Source organism: Silene latifolia, chromosome 4 (genome assembly GCF_048544455.1).
Source record: "Silene latifolia isolate original U9 population chromosome 4, ASM4854445v1, whole genome shotgun sequence".
Lineage (NCBI taxonomy): Eukaryota > Viridiplantae > Streptophyta > Magnoliopsida > Caryophyllales > Caryophyllaceae > Silene > Silene latifolia.
Genome location: NC_133529.1, coordinates 5587479 through 5612076, shown reverse-complemented (window position 1 = coordinate 5612076; position 24598 = coordinate 5587479). Strand labels below are relative to the sequence as shown.

The 24598-nt window shown below is 36.0% G+C and overlaps 3 protein-coding genes and 4 non-coding genes across 13 annotated transcripts; 2 read left to right on the top strand and 5 right to left on the bottom strand.

The window, feature by feature from the left end:
* Positions 1-339: 339 nt before the first annotated feature.
* On the top strand, positions 340-2437 carry LOC141652704 (monolignol oxidoreductase AtBBE-like 13). The gene has a single exon (XM_074460293.1). It carries the CDS (start codon positions 400-402, stop codon positions 2086-2088), a length of 1689 nt encoding a protein of 562 aa, XP_074316394.1. The 5' UTR covers positions 340-399; the 3' UTR covers positions 2089-2437.
* A 712-nt stretch (positions 2438-3149) lies between these two features.
* TRNAL-CAG (transfer RNA leucine (anticodon CAG)) lies at positions 3150-3229 on the bottom strand. Its single transcript has one exon. It is a non-coding gene; the product is annotated as a tRNA-Leu (tRNA).
* A 68-nt stretch (positions 3230-3297) lies between these two features.
* On the bottom strand, positions 3298-3377 carry TRNAL-CAG (transfer RNA leucine (anticodon CAG)). Its single transcript has one exon. It is a non-coding gene; the product is annotated as a tRNA-Leu (tRNA).
* Positions 3378-3462: 85 nt separating this feature from the next.
* Positions 3463-3542, bottom strand: TRNAL-CAG (transfer RNA leucine (anticodon CAG)). The gene has a single exon. It is a non-coding gene; the product is annotated as a tRNA-Leu (tRNA).
* Positions 3543-3637: 95 nt separating this feature from the next.
* TRNAL-CAG (transfer RNA leucine (anticodon CAG)) lies at positions 3638-3717 on the bottom strand. The gene has a single exon. It is a non-coding gene; the product is annotated as a tRNA-Leu (tRNA).
* A 730-nt stretch (positions 3718-4447) lies between these two features.
* On the bottom strand, positions 4448-8180 carry LOC141650975 (cation/H(+) antiporter 14-like). The gene is made up of 3 exons (XM_074458707.1): positions 8175-8180; positions 6173-7165; positions 4448-5584 (listed from the first exon to the last, which is right to left on the bottom strand). The coding sequence occupies exons 1-3, from the start codon at positions 8178-8180 to the stop codon at positions 4448-4450; spliced, it is 2136 nt and encodes a 711-aa protein (XP_074314808.1).
* Positions 8181-10472: 2292 nt separating this feature from the next.
* On the top strand, positions 10473-15140 carry LOC141652702 (NAP1-related protein 2). 7 transcript variants are annotated; one of them, XM_074460291.1, is made up of 11 exons: positions 10473-10716; positions 12088-12210; positions 12322-12372; positions 12562-12633; positions 12724-12837; positions 12942-13003; positions 13776-13830; positions 13928-13984; positions 14244-14287; positions 14773-14820; positions 14906-15140. In XM_074460291.1, the coding sequence occupies exons 1-10, from the start codon at positions 10594-10596 to the stop codon at positions 14810-14812; spliced, it is 741 nt and encodes a 246-aa protein (XP_074316392.1). In that variant the 5' UTR covers positions 10473-10593; the 3' UTR covers positions 14813-14820; positions 14906-15140. The 7 variants fall into 7 exon arrangements, with proteins under 7 accessions (XP_074316392.1, XP_074316390.1, XP_074316389.1 ...); XM_074460289.1 differs by having other exon boundaries at positions 14244-14294; positions 14774-14820; positions 14925-15140; XM_074460288.1 differs by having other exon boundaries at positions 14244-14294; positions 14774-14820; positions 14917-15140.
* Positions 15141-24598: the final 9458 nt, after the last annotated feature.

The window sequence follows — 24598 nt, the reverse complement described above, 5'->3', positions numbered from 1 at the left end:
TGAATGTTTATTATTAGAAACTAGTTGTTATCCTAAACAACTTGATAATAGCAGACCCGATAATGACTCGAACCCGAATTGGCCCAACCAGCTCCAAATTCTATTAAACCCGAGAATGACCCGACCCGAACAGACTCGACTTGAGACCGGTCCAAATAACTCATTTGCCAGACCTACTTTTTACAAAATTATCAGTTACTTTTTATGTGATCACACCATACAATTACAATGTTGTCATGTTGTCAATAGTATAATTTGTGTATTATATATTATGACGATTGCATTACCTACAATTATAGTCATCATTAACCACTATAAATACATGAACACTACACTCAAATATCTTCATCACTTCCTTAATCAACATACAAACAAGATTAGTGAAAACCAAAAGAAACAATGTTTTCATCAAGCAATGCTTTCTTTGCATTGTGTATAATCTTCTCAATTTCTTCTTGTTTCGCTAACCCGAACCCGACTCAAGTTAACTTCCTACAATGTCTATCAAAATCTGTAAACCCTCCAAACCCATTTCCATCATATTTTTACACTCCGGCTAACATTTCTTTCGAAGCAATCTTAAACTCGACTGCGAATAATCTAAGGTATACTCTCCCCTCGGTCGCAAAACCGCAATTAATTTACATGCCCTTAGATGAATCCCATGTGCAAGCAGCAGTTATCTGTGCTAGATCACTTGGGATTCAACTAAGGGTAAGAAGTGGGGGACATGACTACGAAGGGATCTCCTACTCTTCAGAGATGGGAGACCCCTTCGTAGTCCTCGACATGGGAAAACTACGCACTGTTATCGTGAATATTCAGGATAACAGTGCGTGGGTCGAGGCAGGGGCCACAATTGGGGAGTTATATTATAGAATTTCCGAACAAAGTAAAACCCATGGTTTCCCTGCCGGGTTATGTAATAGTATTGGTATAGGCGGCCATATAACCGGGGGTGCCTATGGTTCTATGATGAGAAAATACGGTCTAGGGGCCGATAATGTGGTTGATGTCCGTGTCGTTGATGCAAATGGCAACGTTCTTAATAGGCAAACCATGGGTGAAGACTTATTTTGGGCCCTTAGAGGTGGTGGGGGAGGTAGTTTCGGAGTAATTCTTGCTTGGAAGGTTAAATTAGTACCGGTTCCTGCAACGGTCACAACTTTTACTGCAGTAAAAACATTAGAACAAGGGTTAACTAATTTAATCTATAAATGGCAACAAATCGCTGATAAATTAGACGATAATTTATTCATTAGAGTCGAGTTTATGCCAGGTACAATCCCTAACACTACTCAAACCACAGTCCAAGCATTGTTTAATGCTCTGTACTTAGGTAGCGCGACAGAGTTAATGCAAGTGATGGGAAAAAGTTATCCAGAACTAGGGTTACAGAAAACCGACTGCACTGAAATGAGCTGGATTGAGTCAGTCCTTTATATAGCGGGTTTCCCTACAGGGACTAACCCAAATGTGTTACTCCAAGGGAAACCCACATTCCGAAACTACTTTAAGGCCAAGTCCGATTATGTTAGGGAACCCATTGATCAAACCGGGTTAGAGGGACTATGGAAAAAGTTATTAGCGGCCGAGAGTTACATAATGATTTGGAACCCATACGGCGGGATGATGAGTCGTATACCCGAGTCACAAATCCCGTTCCCTCATCGACAAGGCGTTATTTATAAAATCCAATATGTTGCCTCATGGCAAGATGGTCAAGAAGGTGTGTGTAAGAATATGGCTTGGATTAAAGACTTGTATTCTTACATGGAGCCTTATGTGTCTAAGAACCCTAGAGAAGCTTATGTTAATTATAGGGATCTTGATTTGGGGATGAACACAAATAGTGATTTTAATGTGGGTGAAGGAAGTATTTGGGGTACTAAGTATTTTAAGGGTAATTATGAGAGGTTAGTCCAAATTAAAACTAAATTTGATCCTGAAAATTTCTTTAGGCATGAACAAAGTATTCCACCTCTTGTTTCTTCAACTAAGAAGACAGAAAAGAAGGTTCATTTCCACAAATCTGGTGGAAAATTGCACCATAAGAAGAAGAAACATGGCCAACATGGGCATTATTAATTCACTTAACTGCAGATACCAGGTGAGCAAAAAGTTCTAAAAAGTCGCGAGAGGTGGTATTCATGATCAGAGTTCAATTCCCGATGGTAAACTTAGATAAGTCATAAGTGTGTTATAATATTTAACTATATACTTTGTTTTAATTAGAGCTGATCATGGGTGAGACTGTCACTCGGGTTTGTCCGGTTTTGATGATGAGAATTAGTAATGTTTTTTTTTTTTTAAGTGTGATATGTATTGCTAATAATAAGGAAGTAATTAGTGTGTGTTTGTGTGTTTCCGCAAATTTTGGTGTAATGTACTGTATTACCTAATGAAGGAAATTAATTAAGTCTCTTGTCCCATCTCTATTATTGGTGTTTGGTTCAATTATAGAAGTACGGCCTATTTTATTAAAATTTCAATGATCATTAGGTTTCTTAAACGTACTATAATTTTCTTCTATTTTTGACACGGTGATAAGTTTTTTTTGTCATTGTGTGGTTTAAAGTCCAACCTTAGAGCAAATGACATTCGAGTCGGGGGATGCTCTGTAGTCCGTACGAAGTATTGCGTACAAGAAATAATGATCGCATCACGAATGAGTAATGAGTATTGCGTGCTTCAATACGCATAACGGATCTCACTAATAGGAGACGGTTTAAAAGCAATTTCGTAATTTTGTCACAAATAGCTCATAATTATTACAGTACCACCCTAATCGAACTTGTTCTCATCTAAATTCTAAATAATCATCTATTCCGTATGTGAGTAGAGATAAAAAGTACTTAGTGCATGTTAATTTGGCCTTGAGCTAGCTAAGCTAAACTTACTTGCTTCATTGGTTGACCTCAAATGTGAAGAAACAAATCAAAATAATTACTCGGAGGACTTACACGTTAAAAGCCATGTCAACAATTCTTGACTCGGAAGACTTACCCGTGATTTGCAAAGATGGGTAAGTCCTCCGAGTAATTTACCAATAAGCCGTCATTTTATAATTTTAATTTAGTAATTTCGTTCACGATAACCCAAAAAAAGAGGCGCATTAATTTAGATATTAGAGTGGAAAATGAAAAATATGTCAGAAGTGGGATTTGAACCCACGCCCTTTCGGACCAGTACCTGAAACTGGCGCCTTAGACCACTCGGCCATCCTGACTTGTTGCTATTTCTAACAAGTTTAATTTTATCAGCTAAACAAAATAAATACGTGAAAAATATGAAAAATGTCAGAAGTGGGATTTGAACCCACGCCCTTTCGGACCAGTACCTGAAACTGGCGCCTTAGACCACTCGGCCATCCTGACTTGATGCTATCAATTACAAGTTATAAATATTTATCTAAAAATAAAAGTACGCAAAACTTGATATTAGCGTGAAAAATAAAAACTTTGTCAGAAGTGGGATTTGAACCCACGCCCTTTCGGACCAGTACCTGAAACTGGCGCCTTAGACCACTCGGCCATCCTGACTTGCTGATATATCTTACAAGTTTAAAAATATATAAACTATACTAAACAGAAGAATTACGCAGAACTTGAAATAACAGGGTGAAAAATCCAAAAAATGTCAGAAGTGGGATTTGAACCCACGCCCTTTCGGACCAGTACCTGAAACTGGCGCCTTAGACCGCTCGGCCATTCTGACTTCTTGTTATTTCTTACAAGTGTAATCTAAATTAACTAACCTATGATCATACGTCATCCTAAAACACAACCTTCTTAATGAGCTCCAGAAAAAATAAAATACAATATTAAGTAAATCTTTTATTTTTCTTTTTAGTAACCAATTTTTAATTTCCACTTTTATTAGCTAGACAACACTAAGTGAGGCATTCGTTGTTAAGTTGTCCCTGCTTAACATAATCTTTTTAACTTCAGAAAATTCACAATCTCCTTTTATTTTCACCTCTATTTTAGTCGAGTGTGAGAGTTGTCTTAACTTAAGACGGTTATAAACAAGAATAAGTATCCTTTGTTCTTAAAAGTTACCACATTGATCGGACACACAAGGTGTTTGATGGAATGCCCACACCAAACTGTCATTACTTGAATAAAACTGCTTTCCGGTAACAACTGAATTTGTTAGAAAACTAAATTTCAAGACATGATTACACTTTTTTCTAACACCAGCTTATTTTTACTGTGTATGCAGCGAACCGTCTGATATAAGACTCACTTACGAGTTCCATCAGACGTAAAACTGTTCTTAGATATGCAATATCAGAATTCACAAAGGCCGTACCCTACTCGAAAATCAGTTTACAACTGTTAAACTGGATCTAGCTACAAATTCCGCTACCATATCATCTACTTAATCACTACAAGAAACAATGTCATTTGCTACAGACAGTTCCGTACCCACGGACATCCAATAATTAGTCGTCGTCGTAGACGGGTAAACCATGTTGTGGCTCTTGTTGAACAACCAAAATGGAGAAATTAAAATTAGCTGTAAGTAAAAGATCAGGAAGCACTCCTAATTCAGGATATTCTTTCCATTCTCCGTCAAGTCCATACAACGGAACACAATCTGCACCATGATGCTTCCCTACCACAAGTAAATCAACTTCTTCATTGAGTGATTTCAGAACAGCGGTCGTCTCAGACCCGTCATTGCAAATCACCTCCTTATAATCGGTCTTTAGTCCGTTTTCATCGAGACATCTCTCGACAACTTGATAATCTCTTGAAGTCTTGTCCTTTGCTTTGTTGTTGTCGGATTTTACCCACAGTAGGGTTAGTGAAATAAAGGGGTGGTTCGCAAAACAATGTGAAATCGCGAGGGCTTCCTGGTCGTCCGGGCCCCCTAAGAATAACATTATGATTCGATACACACCAGGATTCGAGGCATGGAGTTGAAGTTGGATTAAATCTTTACTACCTCGGTTAACAAACAGAGCGACCGAGCAGGGCGCCTTTTCCAATACCATCTTGTTAACTTCCCTTATCGATTGGGACGTATGGTCGATGGTCCCTTCCGCGGTCCATAGCACATGAAAGGGTAAAATTAATAGACTAACATTCTTCTCAAAGGCCAAGTTACAAATATCATTGTGCATTGTAGCATAAGACGAGACGGACACATAGTTTTGTACACGAATGTATCCTTTAAACTTACGTTCACGGTTTGTGAAAGCATTGACCACCCGGTTACATCGTGCAACGTTTGACCGAAGAGCTGCATATGATTTGACTTGGTCCCATGGAGCCATGATTGGTAATGAGCAACGACCCGTTAGTTGTATGAGTTGGATAGTAACCACGGGAATTGGGTTGATTCTCGAAGGGTGTAACGCTTCCAAAAAATGGATAAATCCCGGTACATTTTCTTCGTTATAAATGCAAAATAATGTCTGCAGCGTTCCACCTTCGCGTGATGCTAACACATTTTGTCGGAAAATAGTAGAGTAGCGCTTCGATGGCTCGTATAATCTTCGTACCAATGGTAGTAGACCAAAGGTTGTGACAAATATATGTAGGGACGCCAATGTGTACGCATGAACACTAAGTATCTGCAATAAGAACAAGTCACAGGAAGTTACCGAGATTAGCGAGTGGCGTTATGGCCGTAGAGGTGGCAATCGGGTCGGTTACGGGTCGGGTCAACGTGGGTCGGGTCATATTAGGTTCGGATTATGTCAGGGTCAGTGTTGGGTTCGGGACCGTTCGGTTCATGTCGGGTCATCTTCGGGTCGGGTCATTAGAGGCCCAGTGTCGGTCAGGTTATCAGCATATATTTTATCTTATATATTTAGATTTAGATGGTAATTTTATGTATAAATAATGGGTAGGTGTGTATATGTGCTCATTGGGCTGGTGCGGGCCAAGGGTGGGCCGAGTTGGGGTAGAGCAGCGCTGGCATGGCACTACCATAGGACCGGGCTGGGCCGGGCTGGTTTTGGTCGGGCCCGGGAACAACACTATAGGACCGGGCCGGGCTGGTTTTGGTCGGGTCGGTTTCGGTTTACCCAATTTTCGGGTTGTATCGGGTCGGGTTTCGGATGGGGCGGGACGGATTCCTCAGGTCGGGCCAGCTTTCGCCAGCTCTAGTACTTATGGGTAACCAAAACAAAGCCGAGGGAGAAAAAAAATAAACTTACCTCACTCATACTCCATTGGCAAAGAATAGTAATATCAAAGTAACCTTTGGAAGTGATGATGATAGCAAGTGCGATCGCGCTGCGCAACGGGATAGAAAACATCCTTGAAGATAAAAATGTCCCTATAAACTTACCCAAGTGACCCGAAAGTATTATAAGCTCTATTGCAATTGAAGTTTCGAAATCATGAAGATATCCAAAATTAGTTTGAAACCCATGAACTGCACAAAATATTGGGAAAAGTATCCCTGAAGTCATTATATCCAATTTTTCTGCTAAAATCGACGACAATGGTTCTTCTGGTATGGATAACGCGAATAAGTAAACCGAGAAATATTGATCAACTAATGTACCCGCCAATGTAGCAATTAGAATAACAATTATAACCGCCATAAAACTGCTTTGGCTCATAGCTTGTCCTTCAGGAGTGTAACTTATAATACGGATTAATATTGGCCGAAGCAGAACGAATAATAAAAAATTCTCCCCTAATACTAGTATAGGTTGCAAAAAATCCCCTGCCTTAAGAGCTAATATGAGATTAAATATGATAAATGTCGCGAACATGCTAAAAACGTCTATGATCAAAGCAATGGCCGAGGCTAATCGACCCAATTCGGAGTTACTAATTCCGACATTATTGACATTTGTACAAGTTACTCCGAAGAAATTCAAAGATTGGTGAAGAATTATGAGCCTTAAAGAGCCGGAATGTGAGAAGTCCGGTGGTAGTACTCCATGAAGAAGGCTATATGAGAGAAGACTAAGAATCACTGAACAACTAAAACCGGTAAAACATATGGTAATCGACTTTTTTCCGATCCGTCTTAGTGCACTTGTCATATTAGTTTCTACCCCTAACATGAATGAATGTAGGGCAAATCCAAAGTGAGAGAAACATCTTAATGTGTACAAGACCGGTTCGGGTAGAAGTTCTCTAGACCCGCCCGGTCCCTTATTCGGAAACAGCAACCCCATAACTATTACACCTCCCTGCATTCAAAGTTCAATTAGCTTTGTTAGCAATACTACAATCAGTTCGGTTACACCTCCCTACATTCAAAGGATAATGATATGGTGTCACTGAAGTATTGAGTTTTAGTACTACCCTCTGTATATTATGTAAATCCTCGCAATGAAGAGATAAATGTGTAGAGATCACAATAACATTGTTTATACAAAATAACATTGTTTCATTTTCCCATATGTCGTATTTGGTAACCAGCGAATTAGTTTCAGACTTTCAGCATAAGCAATTGTGAAAGTAGATCATAAATAATACAGTAGATTTTATCAAAGATCAATCAACATTTTGGTCATTACCAAAATAAGATTAGTAGATCCTTATTTTCTTTGTGTTGACACTGGAGATCCCTACCGACAAATGAAGAATCTCCTTCTTGTTCCATCAAAGCATTTAATGGGTTGACCCCTCCCAAGTTTGACTTTTTCATTCGCAAGAGTCAGAAATCGAACCCCTGACCACTTGTTTAAGAGATGAGAGGCCTTACCACTCACACCAGTAAACTTTGGTTCCTTATTTTTTTTTGTAAAATAAAGTATTTTCCTATTTAGAATATGACAACCAATATGTTTATCTAACATATTGACCCAAAAGATGTTTTGAAATACTCTTTATTACCAAACACTATAAATGACAAATTAATTTATCAAACATGTTCAAAGCCTTCTAATATGCCGTCAACTAAACACCTCCTTAAACTAATTTCCATTAGTTTTGAAATTTATCTACCTTGGAAAGTTATAAGCTATATATAATGTAACATTAAAATAGTAAGTTTATTTTAATATTAAAACAGGTCAAATATCATCTCACATGAGTATATAATAGATAAAACTCACTTTTTCCTATGCATTTTGCTTTTATCTTATTCATACGATATGAGGATATTTGACTTTTCTTAAGCTTAAAATTATATACGCATCTTAAATAAGAATTTTGGTTAAAACAGTAAAAAAAAAAGGCAGGGGAAAAACTTACAGCCATTTGTGCAAGAATTGGGAGGCCAGAAGGTTTGAGCAAAAAGGAGGCAGCTGAAGTTACAGACAATATTAAGGCAATTTGAAAATAACATAATGATGTAGTGGAACTAATAATGTAAGAAGGGTTGGAAAATAGGCCATGTATCCCTTTGCGAGGTTGTATACTTTCTTGACATACAATTGTATAATTTCTCCATAAAGTATCTATCCATAAATTATGTGCTAAGGTTGTGTTATTTAATGTTGCCATTGATTACTTGATCTACTAAAATGTTTGATTAAATTGTTTGATGTAGGAAAAAGGAAATTAAGTTTTGAAGGGGATTTTTTTTTTTGGTAAGGAGATGCGGAATCAATCAAAACTAGAAAAAACGAACAAAAAAAATAAAATTATAAAGCAGAAAACGGAACGAAATTAGGCTAAACTACTCCTTCCATATTTTGCCGGGTTAGATGAAATAATTGATTCCGCATGTTACAATGCTCCACTTTGAATAATTGTTGTGATTGATGCACCCAATTCAGGTTGGCCAACCAATCGGTACAAGTATTCGCCTCGCAATAGGCATGAATGATTTAAATGATTAAAGAAAAATAAAATAAGATTAGTTTATGGAGGAAACTAAAAAACATGGATTTGTTCATTTGAATGATTTGAGAAGAATAAAATTAGGTTTTTGTAAGAAAGTTAAAGAAATTGGATTTGTTCGTATAAATGATATGATGAGAAGAATATAATTAGGTTTTTGAAAGGAAAATTGGAAAATTATGATTTCCTCAATCAATTGATGAAAGTAATAGAATTCAGATTAGATTTTTTTTACAAGTAACATAGAAAAAACAATGGAATATGTGTAAATGAATCTGGAAGATGCAAATGTTCGTAGCTTGTGACTCCTTCAACCTAGGCGTTTAATTTGTGTTATTTACACTTTAGGGCTATATATAGTGATATAAAGAATTATATAGACCACTAAGATATATTTTTCTCAAAAAAATTTAGTTTGGCTGTGAGATTTGACATAAAAAATTTAGAAGTTAAGGTTGGATAAGTGATATCTCAACGTATTCTTACACTGAGTGCGTAAGGTATTATGAGCATATCTCGCTTTTTTTTTGTTGGAAAAATCTTGTCTAAATCACTCGTTATTTATTCAATAATATTCATACTCTTTACTAAAATTAAAAAAAAAATATTATTTATTAAAAAAACATCTCACTTAATTTATTTGATATTATTTCCAAAAATTTGATGTGTAAGTCAGAGTTTAAATAGACTCAAGTATTATTTCCCAAAAATTTGATGTGTAAGGGTTAAGACGTTTTAACCTGATCTGAAATTCCAAACTGGGTATATTTTGGAAATAAAAGATAAAATAGCTTCTTAATAAACGTTGATTTATTGAATAGTTTATTAAGAAAAATATTAAAAATAAAATAAAAGTTCAACCAAACGAGTGAGAAGAAGAAAATATTGTTTTTAAATCATATATACTTTCACAATTTACTATAATGTTGCCTTTTGACTTTTTATTGTCTTGCATTATAATCATTACAATTTTGAATAAAAAAATGTATATTTCTCAATATACCGTTACCGAGGTGATAATTAGGTCTGTCGGGTTAAGTTTGGTCAAGCTAAGTCGGATCGGAGTACTTTTCGCCTTTTCGGATTGAGCTAGGTCGGTCCAAGTCATTACCGGGTCAAAATATTTTGAGTCGGGGTCATTATCGAGAGTGTTGTCAACTTTTTCAACGCGTATGTCAATATTTCCGGCACTATTTAATTTTGTTAATTTATTATTAAGTCAAACATTTTAACCAAAACACTAAAAATCACTTTTATTTGAATTAATATTAAGCTTAATTATTGGGTCAACAATCTTATAGGTAATCAACTAATCATAAACACAAAGATCAATTAACAAGAGGTTGTTTTACCTTAACGAGAGACTTCATATTTGAGTCATGGGCTCATAAAATACAACACTCGTATCCACCTCAAGTCCGAACTAAATCAGATGGTCTCCGGAAAAAGAAAGAAAAAAAAAAACATACTTCCTCCATCACGGTCATTTGTTTTCCTATTCTATTTTGGTGTCTCAATCAATTGTTGTGTTCTATCATAGCCATTTGTTGTCCTATTCTATTTTGGTGTCTCAGTCAACTGTTGTGTTTTCTATTTTAAGAATAAATGTAATGAACAATTTGATCAACCACCCTCAATTTGTTCTACTTGTTATTTAATAATTGAATTGTCCCTCTTTTCTTTATTTTTGTGCCAAAACTAAAAGATAACAATTGACCGGGACGGAGCGATTAAAAAAGAGGGGACCTCTCAGTCTCTAGGGTTTTAGGAAATCCATATCTGGGGTTTTTCAGAACACACAAATCTTCAACAACATTAACAAATAACAATGGTTTCTGACACAAAAGCCAAGAAATTGAAAACTGATGATGATGAAGAATCCCCTGAGATTGACGCTGACCTTGTTCTCTCCATTGAAAAACTTCAGGAAATCCAAGATGATCTCGAAAAGGTCTCCTTTTTTTATTTCTTCTTTTATGTTTTCGATTCCTTTTCGAGTTTATCTTATGCCATTACTCGTTTACCCCCGCTGAAAGTTTTAACCCGGATAACGGGTAGATGGAATTTGCTATTTAACTTAAAAAAAATACTCCCTCCGTCCCAATCATTTGTTTACCGATCATTTGTATATATATCGAAATGTCAGGGTTGTTGGTACAAAATGTGTGTAATTGTGGTTTATGATTGGTGATTTTTGTTGGGTTTGTGTTATTTTCATTGTGCATGTAGAAGATGTTGAAAATTTTAGTGGTGATTTTCTGTAATTTGATTTTCATGTTATTTTCGACATTTTAGACATCACATCTTGATTTTGCAGTGTAATTTTATGAGTGTGAGGTTTTGTTTTGATAATGTAGTTGTTGTATAGTGTTGTCTTGTTGATGTGGGAGATGTTTTTGCCGAGTGTCGCTTCAAATAGCCTCTGTACTTGTTGTTGGGTACCAATGTGATAATCTGTTTTAGAGATAGGATCAACTTCGTCTCCTAAAAGAAATGAAGAGGTCAATTTCCTCTTATAGATTCATTAATTCATTTTATTTGTTACCCATTGCTTAAGATTGTGAGTGTTTGATCGTTCTGAGATAGAATTTGGATCGTTGCAAGGAAATGGAAGGGAATGGAGAAGAGAGGATCCAAATTGCCGATTTTAACCTTCTGAGTTTTCGGTTTGTGATTATGGACTTTGGATTGGAATCATTGGATTAATTATAAGCCCAAATGAAAAATGAAATGTAAAGCAGGGGGCTATGAGTCTATGAGGATGATTATGTTTGGAAATGGGATAAAGACGGGAAGGCGGGTATTTAATTTGTTGCAACATGGTTATTTATAATGATGACAGAGAAGCGTATTAACTTGTTACGCTAAACTGGCTGCGTTATATTATAAGACAGTTGATGACTCAAAATGTCACATGGTTACCGAATTCGCTATGAATACGTCCTTACCAATTCGCGATTCGCTCTTACAGAATGTGTGTTATATGTATTTTCAATATGCAACATGATAGAATTCGCTTTTAGAAATTCACGATTCACAAGGCACCGAGCAAATTCGGTAACCTAGAGTCTCAAATCACTCTTGGTCAGTACTATATGTCATTATTATGTCCAAATTAGATCGCCGTTTTGCTTGTACCTATTAGCTTGTATGCATGTCACCCTACCGGATAAGTTTTCACGTTTTATGAAACAAGAATAATGTACAGCGTCAACAAATACTTCTGATATTGTCAATTTTGTTATTTTGAATGTTGCTTGTTTTCTTGTCTTCGGCTATAGAAACCTATTAACGCAGATAGATCTTGGGTGTACTGTTCTAGATTAACGAGAAAGCCAGTGATGAAGTTCTGGAAGTAGAGAAGAAGTATAATGAGATACGTCAGCCAGTTTATGATAAGCGATATGAGATCATACAGGGCATTCCTCATTTCTGGGTGACTGCTGTAAGATATTTACTTTGTTGGCGTTAATAGTCTTTCAACAGATCTTAGTTTCAGGGATCTGACTCTTTCCTTGTTCTTGCCGACTCTAACTTTATTCGTTCTCTGGTGTAGTTTCTTAGTCATCCTGCTCTTAGTGTTCTTGTGACTGATGAAGATAATCAGGTATTTAATTGTTTTCACTTTAGTACATTCGATTTTTTGGAGTCTAAGGTGTCAATCATCATATAGACTATAAAATTTCAGTTGCATTACTCGTGATTTTTCTTTGCTTTTGATGTTTAGAATCTATACACGCTTTATCATTTGACTTTGTATGCTTATTCAATTTACTTGCCAAATTTTCTTGCATAGATTTTCAAGCACCTAACTTCTATTGAAGTGGTTGAGTCGAAGGATGTGAAATCAGGATATTCAATAAGCTTTGTAAGTAAGATCTTAATTAAAACAACATTTTTTTTGTCTTTGTGAAATAAAACATAAAAAACCATATTTTTTACCTTTTATTGACTACAGAATTTCAGCCCCAATCCTTATTTTGAAGACAAAAAACTTACTAAAACGTTCACGTTCCTTGAAGAAGGAACTACGAAAGTCACAGCGACTGCTATCAAATGGAAAGAAGGGATGGTAATCAACTGTCTTTTGCTCTTTATTAATTTTCAAATTGATTGTTGTACCTTTGTCTCTGTTGAAGTGTTGAGTGCTGACTCGAGGATCTCGAGCATGTTTAGGGAATTACTAATGGCAACGATAACAACAAGAAAGGCAACAAGAGACTTCTTTCGGAGGAAAGGTAAAACCTCAGCATGACCTTAGCTAACCTGCTAGATGCATTGAGAATGTTTGTAGTTCAGAAGACTGAATTAGTAGCGCCGTCAGCTTGTCATTGATGCGTAAAATGTCTTAATTTAGCTGTGTAATTTAACTAATTTTCAATGGTGAGGCTTTTAGTTGAAGAGGGGATATTTTTTTTACTTCATCCAATTGTTCGTTGTTACTCCCCATCCCATTTATATTGTCCCCATTAAAGTAGGTAGTCAATCGTGACTGCTATTTTCTCACGTTATACAATTAAAAAGATAGCATGAAAAAATGTTTTGATAAATCGAACATGACAAATTTAAAATTGTATCTTTAAATATATTTGGAGAGTTAATGATGAAAGTCGACCATCAAAGTCAATAGAAGAGAGATTAAAGGATGGAAGTGGTAATGTCGTCTTGCAATATGGAGCCTTCATAACTGGGTTGTGTTCGAAATAGATCAGGGTGAGAGGTTCCAAGGTGGCCTCTGAAAAAGTTTATTGGAATTAATTGTTGGTTTCATCCTAAGATTTTGTTTTGTTTTCTGCAATATTCACTCGTCATTTTGTATGCAATTTTCTGCCCTGCTTTCCGATTTTCTTAAAGAACTGTAACCTGAACATGCAACTTGATCAATGTGACTGTATGCATGTGTAGCTTTGATCACAAGATATGCATCTGTTTGTAATGGATAAAATGTTGATATTTCTCTAGTAATCAATGCGTCAAATTTACTCATTTCTTTTCCTATTGTGCCTGTAGTTTCTTCACTTGGTTTACTGAGACACATCAAATTGATGACGACATCAATGACGAGGTAAGTAAGGGCATTTGGTCTATCTGGGACCTTTGAGCATTGGTCTATAACGACTGTCGGACTGATAATTCGTGGACAACTGTTTGTAAATTTGCAGGTTGCTGAAATCATTAAGGAGGATCTTTGGCCCAATCCTTTGACATACTTCAACATTGTAACTTTTACGACTCAGTCCTCTCTTTTATAGTTGCAGTTGATATAAATCTCTTTTTCCATGATTAGTTGATTGAATTACACATAAAGCTGAACTCGTTGTTTTGGATAAGGGAATTGGGCGGAAAGGGAGGGAATGAATTTGTGGGTAGATAATATCCTTTGTTTGAGGGATAACTTCCTCCCTCGGTTCCATATCCCCTTCCCTCCATTTTTTTTCCTTGCCCAAAACAAAGCTTAAATGATAATCTATGTTCCAGGATGCTGACGAAGTCGATTTTGATGGAGATGACGATGACGATGACGATGAGGTACTGAATTTTTATTAAAAAAATTTCTATATTCAATGCTTGCCTCTCGAGTAACTGGGCCTCAATACAAGTAAACATATAGGAAACTGGTGGTAGTAGAGGGGGGGAAATTAGGAAATGCGGGAAATAGTTTTTTTTTTTTTAAAAAAAATAAAATAAAAAAAATGCGAGAAATAGTTACCATGCCTTCACCTATGTTACTCCGACACTTCACTTAGCTGCCGTGTCGCGTATCCAACACCTACTTGTCCGATATCGAACGACACTTTGACACTTCATTTTAGACCCAAAAATAAAAAAATTCGTACAAAATAGCCGTATCCGGCACTCGACACGTGTCAGACACGATACCCGTGTCGGAGAGTCAGGGTAACACGGGCCTTCACCTAAGGCAAACATTATTTGGCCATCATTATTACCGCCAGGCGCCAATTACCAAAAAGCTTGTGTAAATAATTAATGTCATTGACATTTCACAGGACAAAGATGAAGGCTCTGATGAAGATGATGACGAGTAACGAGCAAGGTAATGACTTATTTGCTGAATCTATTTGAGCTTGGTGTTGCCCTCACCTTATCGGATCATCTTAGTTTTGTTTGTTTTTGTATAGCGGTCACCTAGCGCCTTAGTACCATATTGTCGCCTTAGTACCATATTGTTGGAAGCATATTAATAGGGAGGATGATGACGACATCTGGAGTTGCTTATGTAACCTATGCGGCTATACTCGATTTAAATTGGCACCGGACTTATTATGCAGTAATTAAGCTTTTGTTGTAAAAGAGTGATGGTGTGCTGTATAGGCTATTCTTAAGCTAGCAATCGCTTCGATATCGAGTTGGGTCCATATCAGGCTTGCATGTTCTCTATTCTTAGCTAGCTACAAAACAGCTTTTGAAATTTTTTCAACCAAATATTCCCATGGGCCTTGGATATTTGGGCCTAGTGTGTAGAATTGTAGATCACATTAAATGGTACCCAATTGCTTCGAATCGACGACACCAAACATTTCAATTCAACTACCGGCAAACAATTTTATCGATGAATCGATACTAACACCTAATATCGAATAATAAACAATTGAAAAACCTTTGATTTTTCCACGAATCGAAAAATGGTAAAACTAATCGACATAAAATAATTAATTTTTTCCAAAATCAAAACGACAAATTATTAATTGAAACAACGTTAAACTAATCAACATAAAACAAATCGATTTTTTAACAATAGCTCTTAACTTAAGATCTTTCACATTTTCTTCACCTATGTTTCAATCAGATGTAAGAACCGTCTTAAACTAAGAAATAAAGCATCGTCTCGGAAAGTCTATTATAGGAGAGTTGTGCATTGGAATGATGACTCAGAAATAGATCCTAGTAGTTAAAGTATATCCTAAATAAGATTAGCCAAATCAAAGCAGCTTATGCATAGCTAAAAGTGGCGGAGTTGTTAACACTGATTTACTCGGAGATTTGGCGGGCCGCTTTATCCTTCTTCCCTAAGTCCACATAATTGATGCTAAGTGGCAACTTTTGGCAAGTAAAATAGTAAATAAAGCTATCTACGAGTAATTAGTTAAATTCTACTTATATATCATGATGTGACTCAACTGAACTTACTCTCATTGTTTAAGTCGGCTAGTCAGCTAGTCTTGCTTAAGTCGGATATATTCATCTGAATGAAAGAACGGATCTAAATTCGCCACTTCATATAATTAGACAATTTCTTGCTATTACCTGGAGGGCTGGACATCTATCCTTGTCATATACTTACTATCATTGTTTAAGTCGACTAGTCAGCTAGTCATTTGTTTGTCTTTACATTTTAATCATGTCTTTATGAGCAATTGAATCATTCACACTCAGTTTGGTCTACTTGTCATCTAATAATTGGCTCCCTCTTTTTTATTGGTCTGTGTGCCAAAATCAAAGGCAAACAAATGACTGGAATGAGGGATTACTAAGTAATACCTCTTTGGTTTACCCTTATAAGGAATATTGATATCTTAAACAATAATTTTTGTTGTTACCAGGCAATCCGTATTCTCTCCGTTTTCTCAAAAGAAATTGACCTTCATTTTGTATAAACAGTTCAGATCAAATCTTGTGACGATCCAATGCTTCTAATTGTTTCATAAAAATAAAGTTTTAATGGATGGAGAGAGAAAATATATTAAAATATGGGTGTATTTGAGAAGAAATGGAGAAAAAGAAATGGAAATGATCCAAATTCATTACCAGGCAGGGTCTGTTAGAATTCATATTTTATTCGAGTTCAAGATGCTACAACCTACAAAGTTAGAACTACATTGAGCACCGGATATTCGGATGTAATTAAGGCCCTGTTCTTTTGGACTTAAAGTCACTTAATTTAAGTTCACTTAAGATCCCATAAGTTCAGTTCAGATCAGATCTTATAAGTTCAGTTCAGATCAGATCCTATAAGTTCAGTTCAGTTCAGTTCAGATCCTATAAGTTCAGTTCAGATCCTATAAGTTAAGTTAAGTTCAGTTCAGATCCTATAAGTTCAGTTCAGATCCTATATGTCACTTAATTTAAGTTGATTCGAGATCCTATAAGTTGATTCGATTAAGATCCTATAAGTTCGATTAAGTTCGAGATCCTATAAGTTCGATTCGAGATCCTATAAGTTCGATTCGATTCGATTCGAGATCCTATAAGTTTGAGGCCAAAAAAAGAACAGGCAAATATAAAAACTTTGTTAAATATACTAATACTCCATATGTTTAGGATCAAGTCAGGTTTTAAGCTCTATGATCAACATTTAAAACCGTTGCCAAGTTCATCTCTAAATATGATAAATCCATCCTATTACTTTCTGTCATACATATTAAATTTCACAAACTTTTTTATTTATTTTAAAAAAAATGGACCGAAATGGGCCAAATTAAGCTTAAACCCGCCCGCGATGTCGGCGGGTAGTAACTAGTAATAATCATTAAGAATAAGTTAATACAAAATCCGACAAAAAAGAAAGGGGGAAGGGAAGCAGGAGGAAAGGGGGGAATTAGGTGTTTGATGGTAAAACGTCGTAATCAGTACATCTCATATATGAAATCTCAGTCACTCATTCATTCTCAGCATTTAAGACAGTGGTTTCTTAAAAGGTAGCACTGACCCCACTTTTTACTTAGTGCTGGGGGCCCATCTCATTTTACTTGGCCCAATTAGTCAAGAATTTTCCACTCACGTGGGCTTCTGTCCTACTGTACTAACTACTCCAATTCTCTTGTCTCTTTTTCCAATTTTATTTACTTGGATGCTTCCACTAATTAATCATTTACCTCCTCTTAAGGGGTGTAAGTGTAACCAGCCGATTTAAGCTCGAGCTTGGGTGGTTTGGAATTGGCTCGAAAGTTTAAGCTTGAGCTTAAAATCGGCTTCAAACCCTCATAGCTTAAAAATTTAAAGCTCGAAACTCGAAGTTGGTTTGGGTTAGGCTCGAGCACAACTCGAACTCGATTTAGTCATTATTTTCGGTTTTTTCAGTTTTTGAGTTAGATTAAAAATAAATATGTTTGAAGATAAGTATTAAATACAAAAAATTTAACAATTATACCGTAATAAAAGTATAATCATAAATGCTAAAATAACATTTCAATACAAACAAAAATAGTTGCAAAATACTAAAATTGAATGATAAAAAGAAAAAAAAACGAGCCTAAAATGGATTTGGTCATGCATGCTCCACTCGAAATCAGTTCAAAATCAGATTTGACCGAGTTGATTCCGTGGGCTCTACGAACCAGCTTAGATAATTTACTGACCTAGCTCCTCTTAAGACATAAATAGATTAAAAGTTAAAACGGCTTAAATAACAACTTTATATAGATAGGAGAAGTATTTTTCCTCAAAATCTCGATCCACGACCCGGACCTGGTAACCCGTTTAATCTAACTCATACAACCTAATTGAAACCCAACCCGTTTGACAGGCCTAAAGAGAAGCTATAATCGCCAACCATCAACAAACTTCATAAGTCGAAATAGGTAACATTCGTTTATTACCGATTAAGGTAGACTAAATCCGAGGGTACGGGTATATCCGTCCAAAACAAAATAAAAGAGCTCTTCATGGACCATATATGTAACGTCATTGTGAGTTTGTGACAGTAACACTATTGGTAAACACACGAGGAACAGTGTACAAAGTTAGAACAAAATCAATCTAATTAGAGAATAGAGCATACAACCCATATCATTTACACAGAAATCATCATCAACTTTCAAACTTTCTTCATATAAATTGATAGTGATAGTGCCCTTTGTTTATGTGCTAGTATTTTATGGTCCCAATTTATTTAGGGCAGATTTGTTTATATCTTTTGCTTAGTACGATTTCAATCAATAAATATATATGCAGACCGACTTTTATTGAAAAGTCTGATTTCAGACTTGTGACATTCGTCTAAAGTTAAAGATAAAATGTAAACATTTCTGATACCACCAATTTATTACTCTAAACTTTTTTTTTTTTGACATCGGGTTAACAAGATCTACATTTTAATAGCACGCTTAGCTATCCTATGAGCGGCTTTATTACAAATTCTAGGAACATAAGCAAAGGAAATACAATGAAAGTTTGCCGCTAGATCGGTTATATCGTTAATAGTATTCCTAGTCCAATGTTTGAGTTGAGAGAACCGTAGGACTTGAGCAAGAACCTGTAGACAATTAGAGAAAATGTTAATATGAAGGATTTTGCGAGAGTGCCCACTTTAAGGCTTCCCTGATTGCCAAAGCTTCCGTTTGTTCAGCATTCTCAGCACTTCCTTTGATACAGAATTCAGAAACAACATCATTACTCGAACCTTTGAAATTGATTAAATGGTGATATTTTTCTCGTTTAAGTTAAAACCGTAAATAGAAATTGGTATGATTTTATAGACTTTTATTATTTCAAAATGTGAAAAGTAGTCATTTCTTAGACACCTACAAATCTACAATCTTGCATTTTGTGGTATTATGCATAGACAAGTTGCACCATTCAACGTTATTTTTGTTGTACCTCACTTTCCATTTATGTGTTAAAGACTTGCATGCCACATTCCCATTTACTTTTACTTTTATTTCTTTGACATTTTTATTTGTTTGATTGATACGGAATAGTTAGATTATATTCGAAATTAAATGCATAGGAAAATTCACACAAAATAATTCTATTAAGTATATGATTTATAAAGAAAGTGATAGCTAAGATCAGATTGAACAAACAAATAAATGAAAATAGTTATTAAAGAATAACTACGGCATATTGTCTATTAGCAGGACCCTCCGCGAATAGGGCCGCAGGATTAAGGCCGGGGGTCGAATATATACTTTTAGGTTTTAAGAGTAACAATTGTACAATATAGGCTGAAGATGGATAAGTGGCCTAATGGTTTGTAGCACGCGGTACAAGTATCAATTAGCGCGAGTGCAATATCTGCACGAGCGCGCATTTATTTTTGGTATTTCACGAGCTAGTATTTGAAAATAAATATAGATCATTTTTAATGAAGGGAAATTAAACAGTTTTTATTATTGTAAATTAAAAACAATACGGAGTATTATCCTCGAAGATAGAATGATAGTAGCATTATAGCTTCCCCAGCTCCACGACTGTTCCCAAACTTGCATGCTAGATACTTTTACTAGGCATGACAGCATGCATGTGAGTTTAAGCAGTACAAATCTGCTGCCACATTTTCATTTCAAAGTCACTTTTTAGGTGGGAAATTTCTCCTAGTGACCCTCTCACACAACACAAAATTTTATTTGTGACGGTATGTATTCGTCACTTTGGAGTGACGGATACCATTTTCCCTCACAAATGATTCAAATAGAGGAGAGAGGGAAGCACATGGAGGTGCCCCACCTTGTCCCCCCTATTCGTTTTGTGAGTGGCATTATCCGTCACTTGCTCCGACCCGTTTTCAGCAAGACTAATTGCTCACACAATTGTAAGTGGGAGGGTAAATGGGACGAATATAGAGCGCCTCACTTGCCCTCCCACTTGCATATTGTGAGGGTTACTATCCGTCACAAGCTTGTGACGGATAGTGGCCGTTATAAGCAAGACGCTTTGTAGATGTGGGTAGTAGTTTTTTTACTAATCCAACGAGTAAACTTATCTTTGCTGCCGTTAACGGATATATCAGTCTTAAATTTATCACGGATAAAAAAAGATAGATAGACAAATACAAAATCCTCGAGACTAACAACAAGCTTGTCCCATTTAATTTGTGCAGTAACATACCAGGTAACACGGATAAGAATCAAACTCCCAAGTTCATAATTAGAGTAAGAGATCAGAACTTTTACCGCACTTAATCTAACTCTTGTTCTTACCTATTATAATCTTCAGTGGCATCCATTAAAAATGCATGTTGTAAACTACAGTAAAACATGTAGAAGCATAGTGACGTTACATGCATAAAGTGTTGAAGAAGAGACCACAAGTCCACAAGAATGAATATAGCAATGTGGAGACAATGGACTACTTACTTAGAACAGGTCGGCAATTTGTTTGATTACAAAAGCTTACATTTTTATTTCTATACATTACAATGTGGGGGCTAAAACATAATTAAAATTAATAATTAAGTTTTTTATATAACTAATCTCATACGAGGTAATTAATTGTTGTTCTTTGATTTTGGCACAAAACCAAGAAAAGAAGAAGGGGCCAATTACTAAATGACAAGTACGTTGAACTAATTGAGTGTGAATGATCAAATTGCTCATCAAATTCATTCTTAAAATAGAAAGGACAACAAATGACTAAGACATCCAATATGGAAAAGGACAACAAATAACCGTGATAGAGGGAGTATTGTATAAGTAGTATTGTAACCGAGCCAATTTGAAATCGAACTTGTGTTCGAAATCGGCTCGGAATCAACTCGTAACTCTCCAAGCTTAAAAAGTTAAAACTCATAATAGGCTCGAACTCATTTTAGTATAAAGCAAATTCACAAACTTGAAAAAAGCAGCAACTAAAAGTTCATTTTATACAAATTCTTGTGTAAAGCATTTTACACAACAATTTGTGATATAAGTTAACCGATACACATAACACTTGATTAACGTTTGAATATGTCGATTTTCATGGCTAAGTTAAGCTTTGACATTAACATAAAGACATAATGACTTTCACAATTTCGTACTTGGTATTAAGAATTCAATCTATGTATTGTCAAACCTATTTCAACTAAGATACTCTCAACTTTAATCTATAGACAAAACAATGTGATGCACAAAAAGAAAAAGGAAACCATATAAAAAGGAGAAAGAGGACAATTAGTACGAACGAGTATACTTTAGGCTATAGCATTAATTTGTCGTGTCCAATAGCTAATCAATTAGAAAGGCCAAATTGATAATATGATTCCTGCAATTTTGGGTGTTAGCGTCTAATTAATATGGTTCTTTGCACCTTCATAATTTAGTTATTTTTTTTATTTTTATTTTTATTTTTTTTACAAAACTGGGATTAATCCCAAATAAGAACGTAAGCTGAAACACACAAATTAAAATGCATAAAAAAAACAATCCTAGGCCATGATACGCCTCTGACATCTTGTTGCATCAGCCAAAATAAGTGGTTCAGTGTATCATCAGGTTCCCAGATGACCAGTTGTTGTGGTTGTGTAGTCACCTCAATACTCGCTGACCAATCTGCATAAGTATTTGTTTCTGTGTAAATGTGATGAACCTCGTAGTTAAAATAATTCAGTATTAACAATGGAAGGGGTCTTATTCTGGTAATGAAAATAAAGGTATAGTGGACAATAGGTCCTATGTCCGAATCAATACTTGTTGAATACTCGCTGACCAATCCGCATAAGTATTTTTTTTGTGTTTACCTATTTCCAGTGTCTTATTCATTTGTTTACCTTCTATTTTTGAAATGTTTCTGATGGGGCATATTCTGCCCCCGCTGACCAAGTCAACACATTGAGCAAGGTCAAGGACATCCACAACAAGTCAACGACCTAAACAGCCTAACCGACGCAGCCTGTCTAGGTCCCGGCTGAGACAACTAGACAAATGGGCACACATCCGCGAACTCATATCCAAGACCCCTCGGCGGTGAGCCAACAGGCCCGTCGGCTGCCATGGGTCCCTCGGCCGAGGGTAGATCAGTCTTTCCACCTGCTAGCCACTTGGCCACTTGGCCACTACGTGACAAAAGGTGAAAGTCTATAAATACTCCTCTACTCTCATTGAGTAGAGGATCCACAATTTAACCTAAGAATCACTATTCATCTGGTAACATCTTCCTTATCTCTCTACAACACATACTTAGCCAAGTAACATACAACTTAGTCCATTCGAGTTCACTGACTTGAGCGTCGGAGTGAGTACGCTTGGCACAAAGCAGAGCCCTCAGTTCGCTCATTGTTGCAGGAGAAGCCGAGGAGAACAACCAAGGCGAGGAAGATTCAACCAAAGACGTCATCTTACAAGCGCGGGTGGTAAACAAACTTGCTCTGGAATTACTCCCGGAACAGTTTCGATGGGTAAATTGACCATTCACCTCTAACTAACTCACTTCTCATTCAATAACTATAATCACTAACGGTCTTTTTTTTTTCAATTGGTCTCCCTTGTGACGGGTTACCATTTGTGACGGATATTTTGTGAGATAAAATGGTAACAAAATGGGTTAGTGGAGAAAGGGGACCACATGAATAGTGTTGCAGAGAGAGAAAAAGTGGGTACATTGTGAGGTAAAATGGTATCCGTCTTCAGCTTGTGACGGATATGTCATGTCTTCAATGAGAATTTGTGTTTTTTTTTTGTGTTTATGTAAAAAAAAGTTAAATAAATCATTGAGACGGAGACCGTAATTAAGTTTTAATAGGAAGTGGGGAACCGAGAATGTCTTAGTCAAAACGTTAAGACGGAGTATAGTGCATAGATTTTAGGTTTGAATTCCCTTTTTTTATTGTAATGCGACTAAGTGCGTGCTCCGTCAAACCAAATGAAGAGGGGAGGGAAGCACGGAGTAGTTATTAAGAAAAGAAAACACCTGAGACTGAGAGTGGAGGCCCAAATGAGGCCCATGAAGAAGTGAGTTGCTGAGTTCAGTGTAGTTAATATGATGGGAGAGAGAGAGAAGGTGTGCGCGTTGAGCCGTTGAGGAAAAACAGAGTAAATAGCCAAACAAGGGTGCAGATTGCAGTACAAAGTAGAAAAGATCCAAAAACATTTTGAAATCATTGCTTCAATTAAATGGGTCCCACCCCATAATCTCTCCTTTTCTTCAATTATTATTATCTTTTTTTTTTTTTCTAATATAAAACCCGTTTCACATAGTTAAAAATCCAAATAAAATAGGTACATTCTTTTTCTTTGGTGTAATACCGGGTCGAACCCAAAATTTAACTAGCTACTGTATCACCCGAAATGAACCGTTTTCACGAAGATTGGTACGAAATTCTGATGGTGGAGCGTCCAAAATGGTGATAGTTGTAAATGAATGAACACCTCTTGATTAGCAGATTAGTAAACAATTCACTGACCCGATTAACTTCTTTATAGACATATTCTAACTTAACCGTACTATTATCGGCCTTGATAAGTTCCTTGCTCCTTGCACCGTGAAAGCAACGAACGTAAATTGTTGCTAACAAGTTGGTCCTTCTCAACCAATTTAATACCGGGCACAACACATTGTCCAATTAAGGTAAAATAACATAGTACTTCGTAATTAGTAAGTAAAAATATATTCCGTAATAAGTTTAGGAAACTGCTACAATTTCATTAGGGCAGGGGAGGGGTAACTCGGGAAGCTCATTACATTTATGGACGATTCAAAGTAATATGACGACGACCTTTAATTTTTTTTTTTTTTTTTTTTTTTTTTTTTTTTGGGTTAGATGAATATGGGCCCCCACGCCCGGACACCCTTGTCGATATGGATTGAATGATAAAAAGAGCACCTCACGTGGAGTCCTGAACCAAAGGGGCTGTCCAACCACAATTCTAAGGACCCCATTTCCCATTTTCTTTATTATTATTGTCTACATTTTCCATATTTTTATTTAAAAAATTAATCCATTTTTTTTTTATTTTTATATATTTTTTAAAATATTTCAAAAATAAAACATTTACACTCCATAGTCCATAATACCCAACACAAGCCAACACCAAAGAGAGCATCCATTTTTCTTTACGGAAAATTCACGCAGACTCAAATTTTGTTTTTCACGCCAGACCTAACTTTTTAAGTTTGTCTTGCATAATATCCTTGAAATTTGATTTTCAAGCACAACTTGCCTTTTTATCGTTTTTAAA

Excerpts from the sequence above, each read along its gene's own strand:
- LOC141652704 (XM_074460293.1), top strand. The coding sequence starts at position 400 with ATGTTTTCATCAAGCAATGCTTTCTTTGCATTGTGTATAATCTTCTCA.
- LOC141650975 (XM_074458707.1), bottom strand. Across the intron at positions 5,585-6,172 it reads GCCAATGGAGTATGAGTGAG|ATACTTAGTGTTCATGCGTA; the intron begins GTAAGTTTATTT and ends TTCTTATTGCAG.
- LOC141652702 (XM_074460289.1), top strand. The coding sequence starts at position 10,594 with ATGGTTTCTGACACAAAAGCCAAGAAATTGAAAACTGATGATGATGAA. Across the intron at positions 10,717-12,087 it reads TCCAAGATGATCTCGAAAAG|ATTAACGAGAAAGCCAGTGA; the intron begins GTCTCCTTTTTT and ends GTACTGTTCTAG. Across the intron at positions 13,004-13,775 it reads AGACTTCTTTCGGAGGAAAG|TTTCTTCACTTGGTTTACTG; the intron begins GTAAAACCTCAG and ends TTGTGCCTGTAG.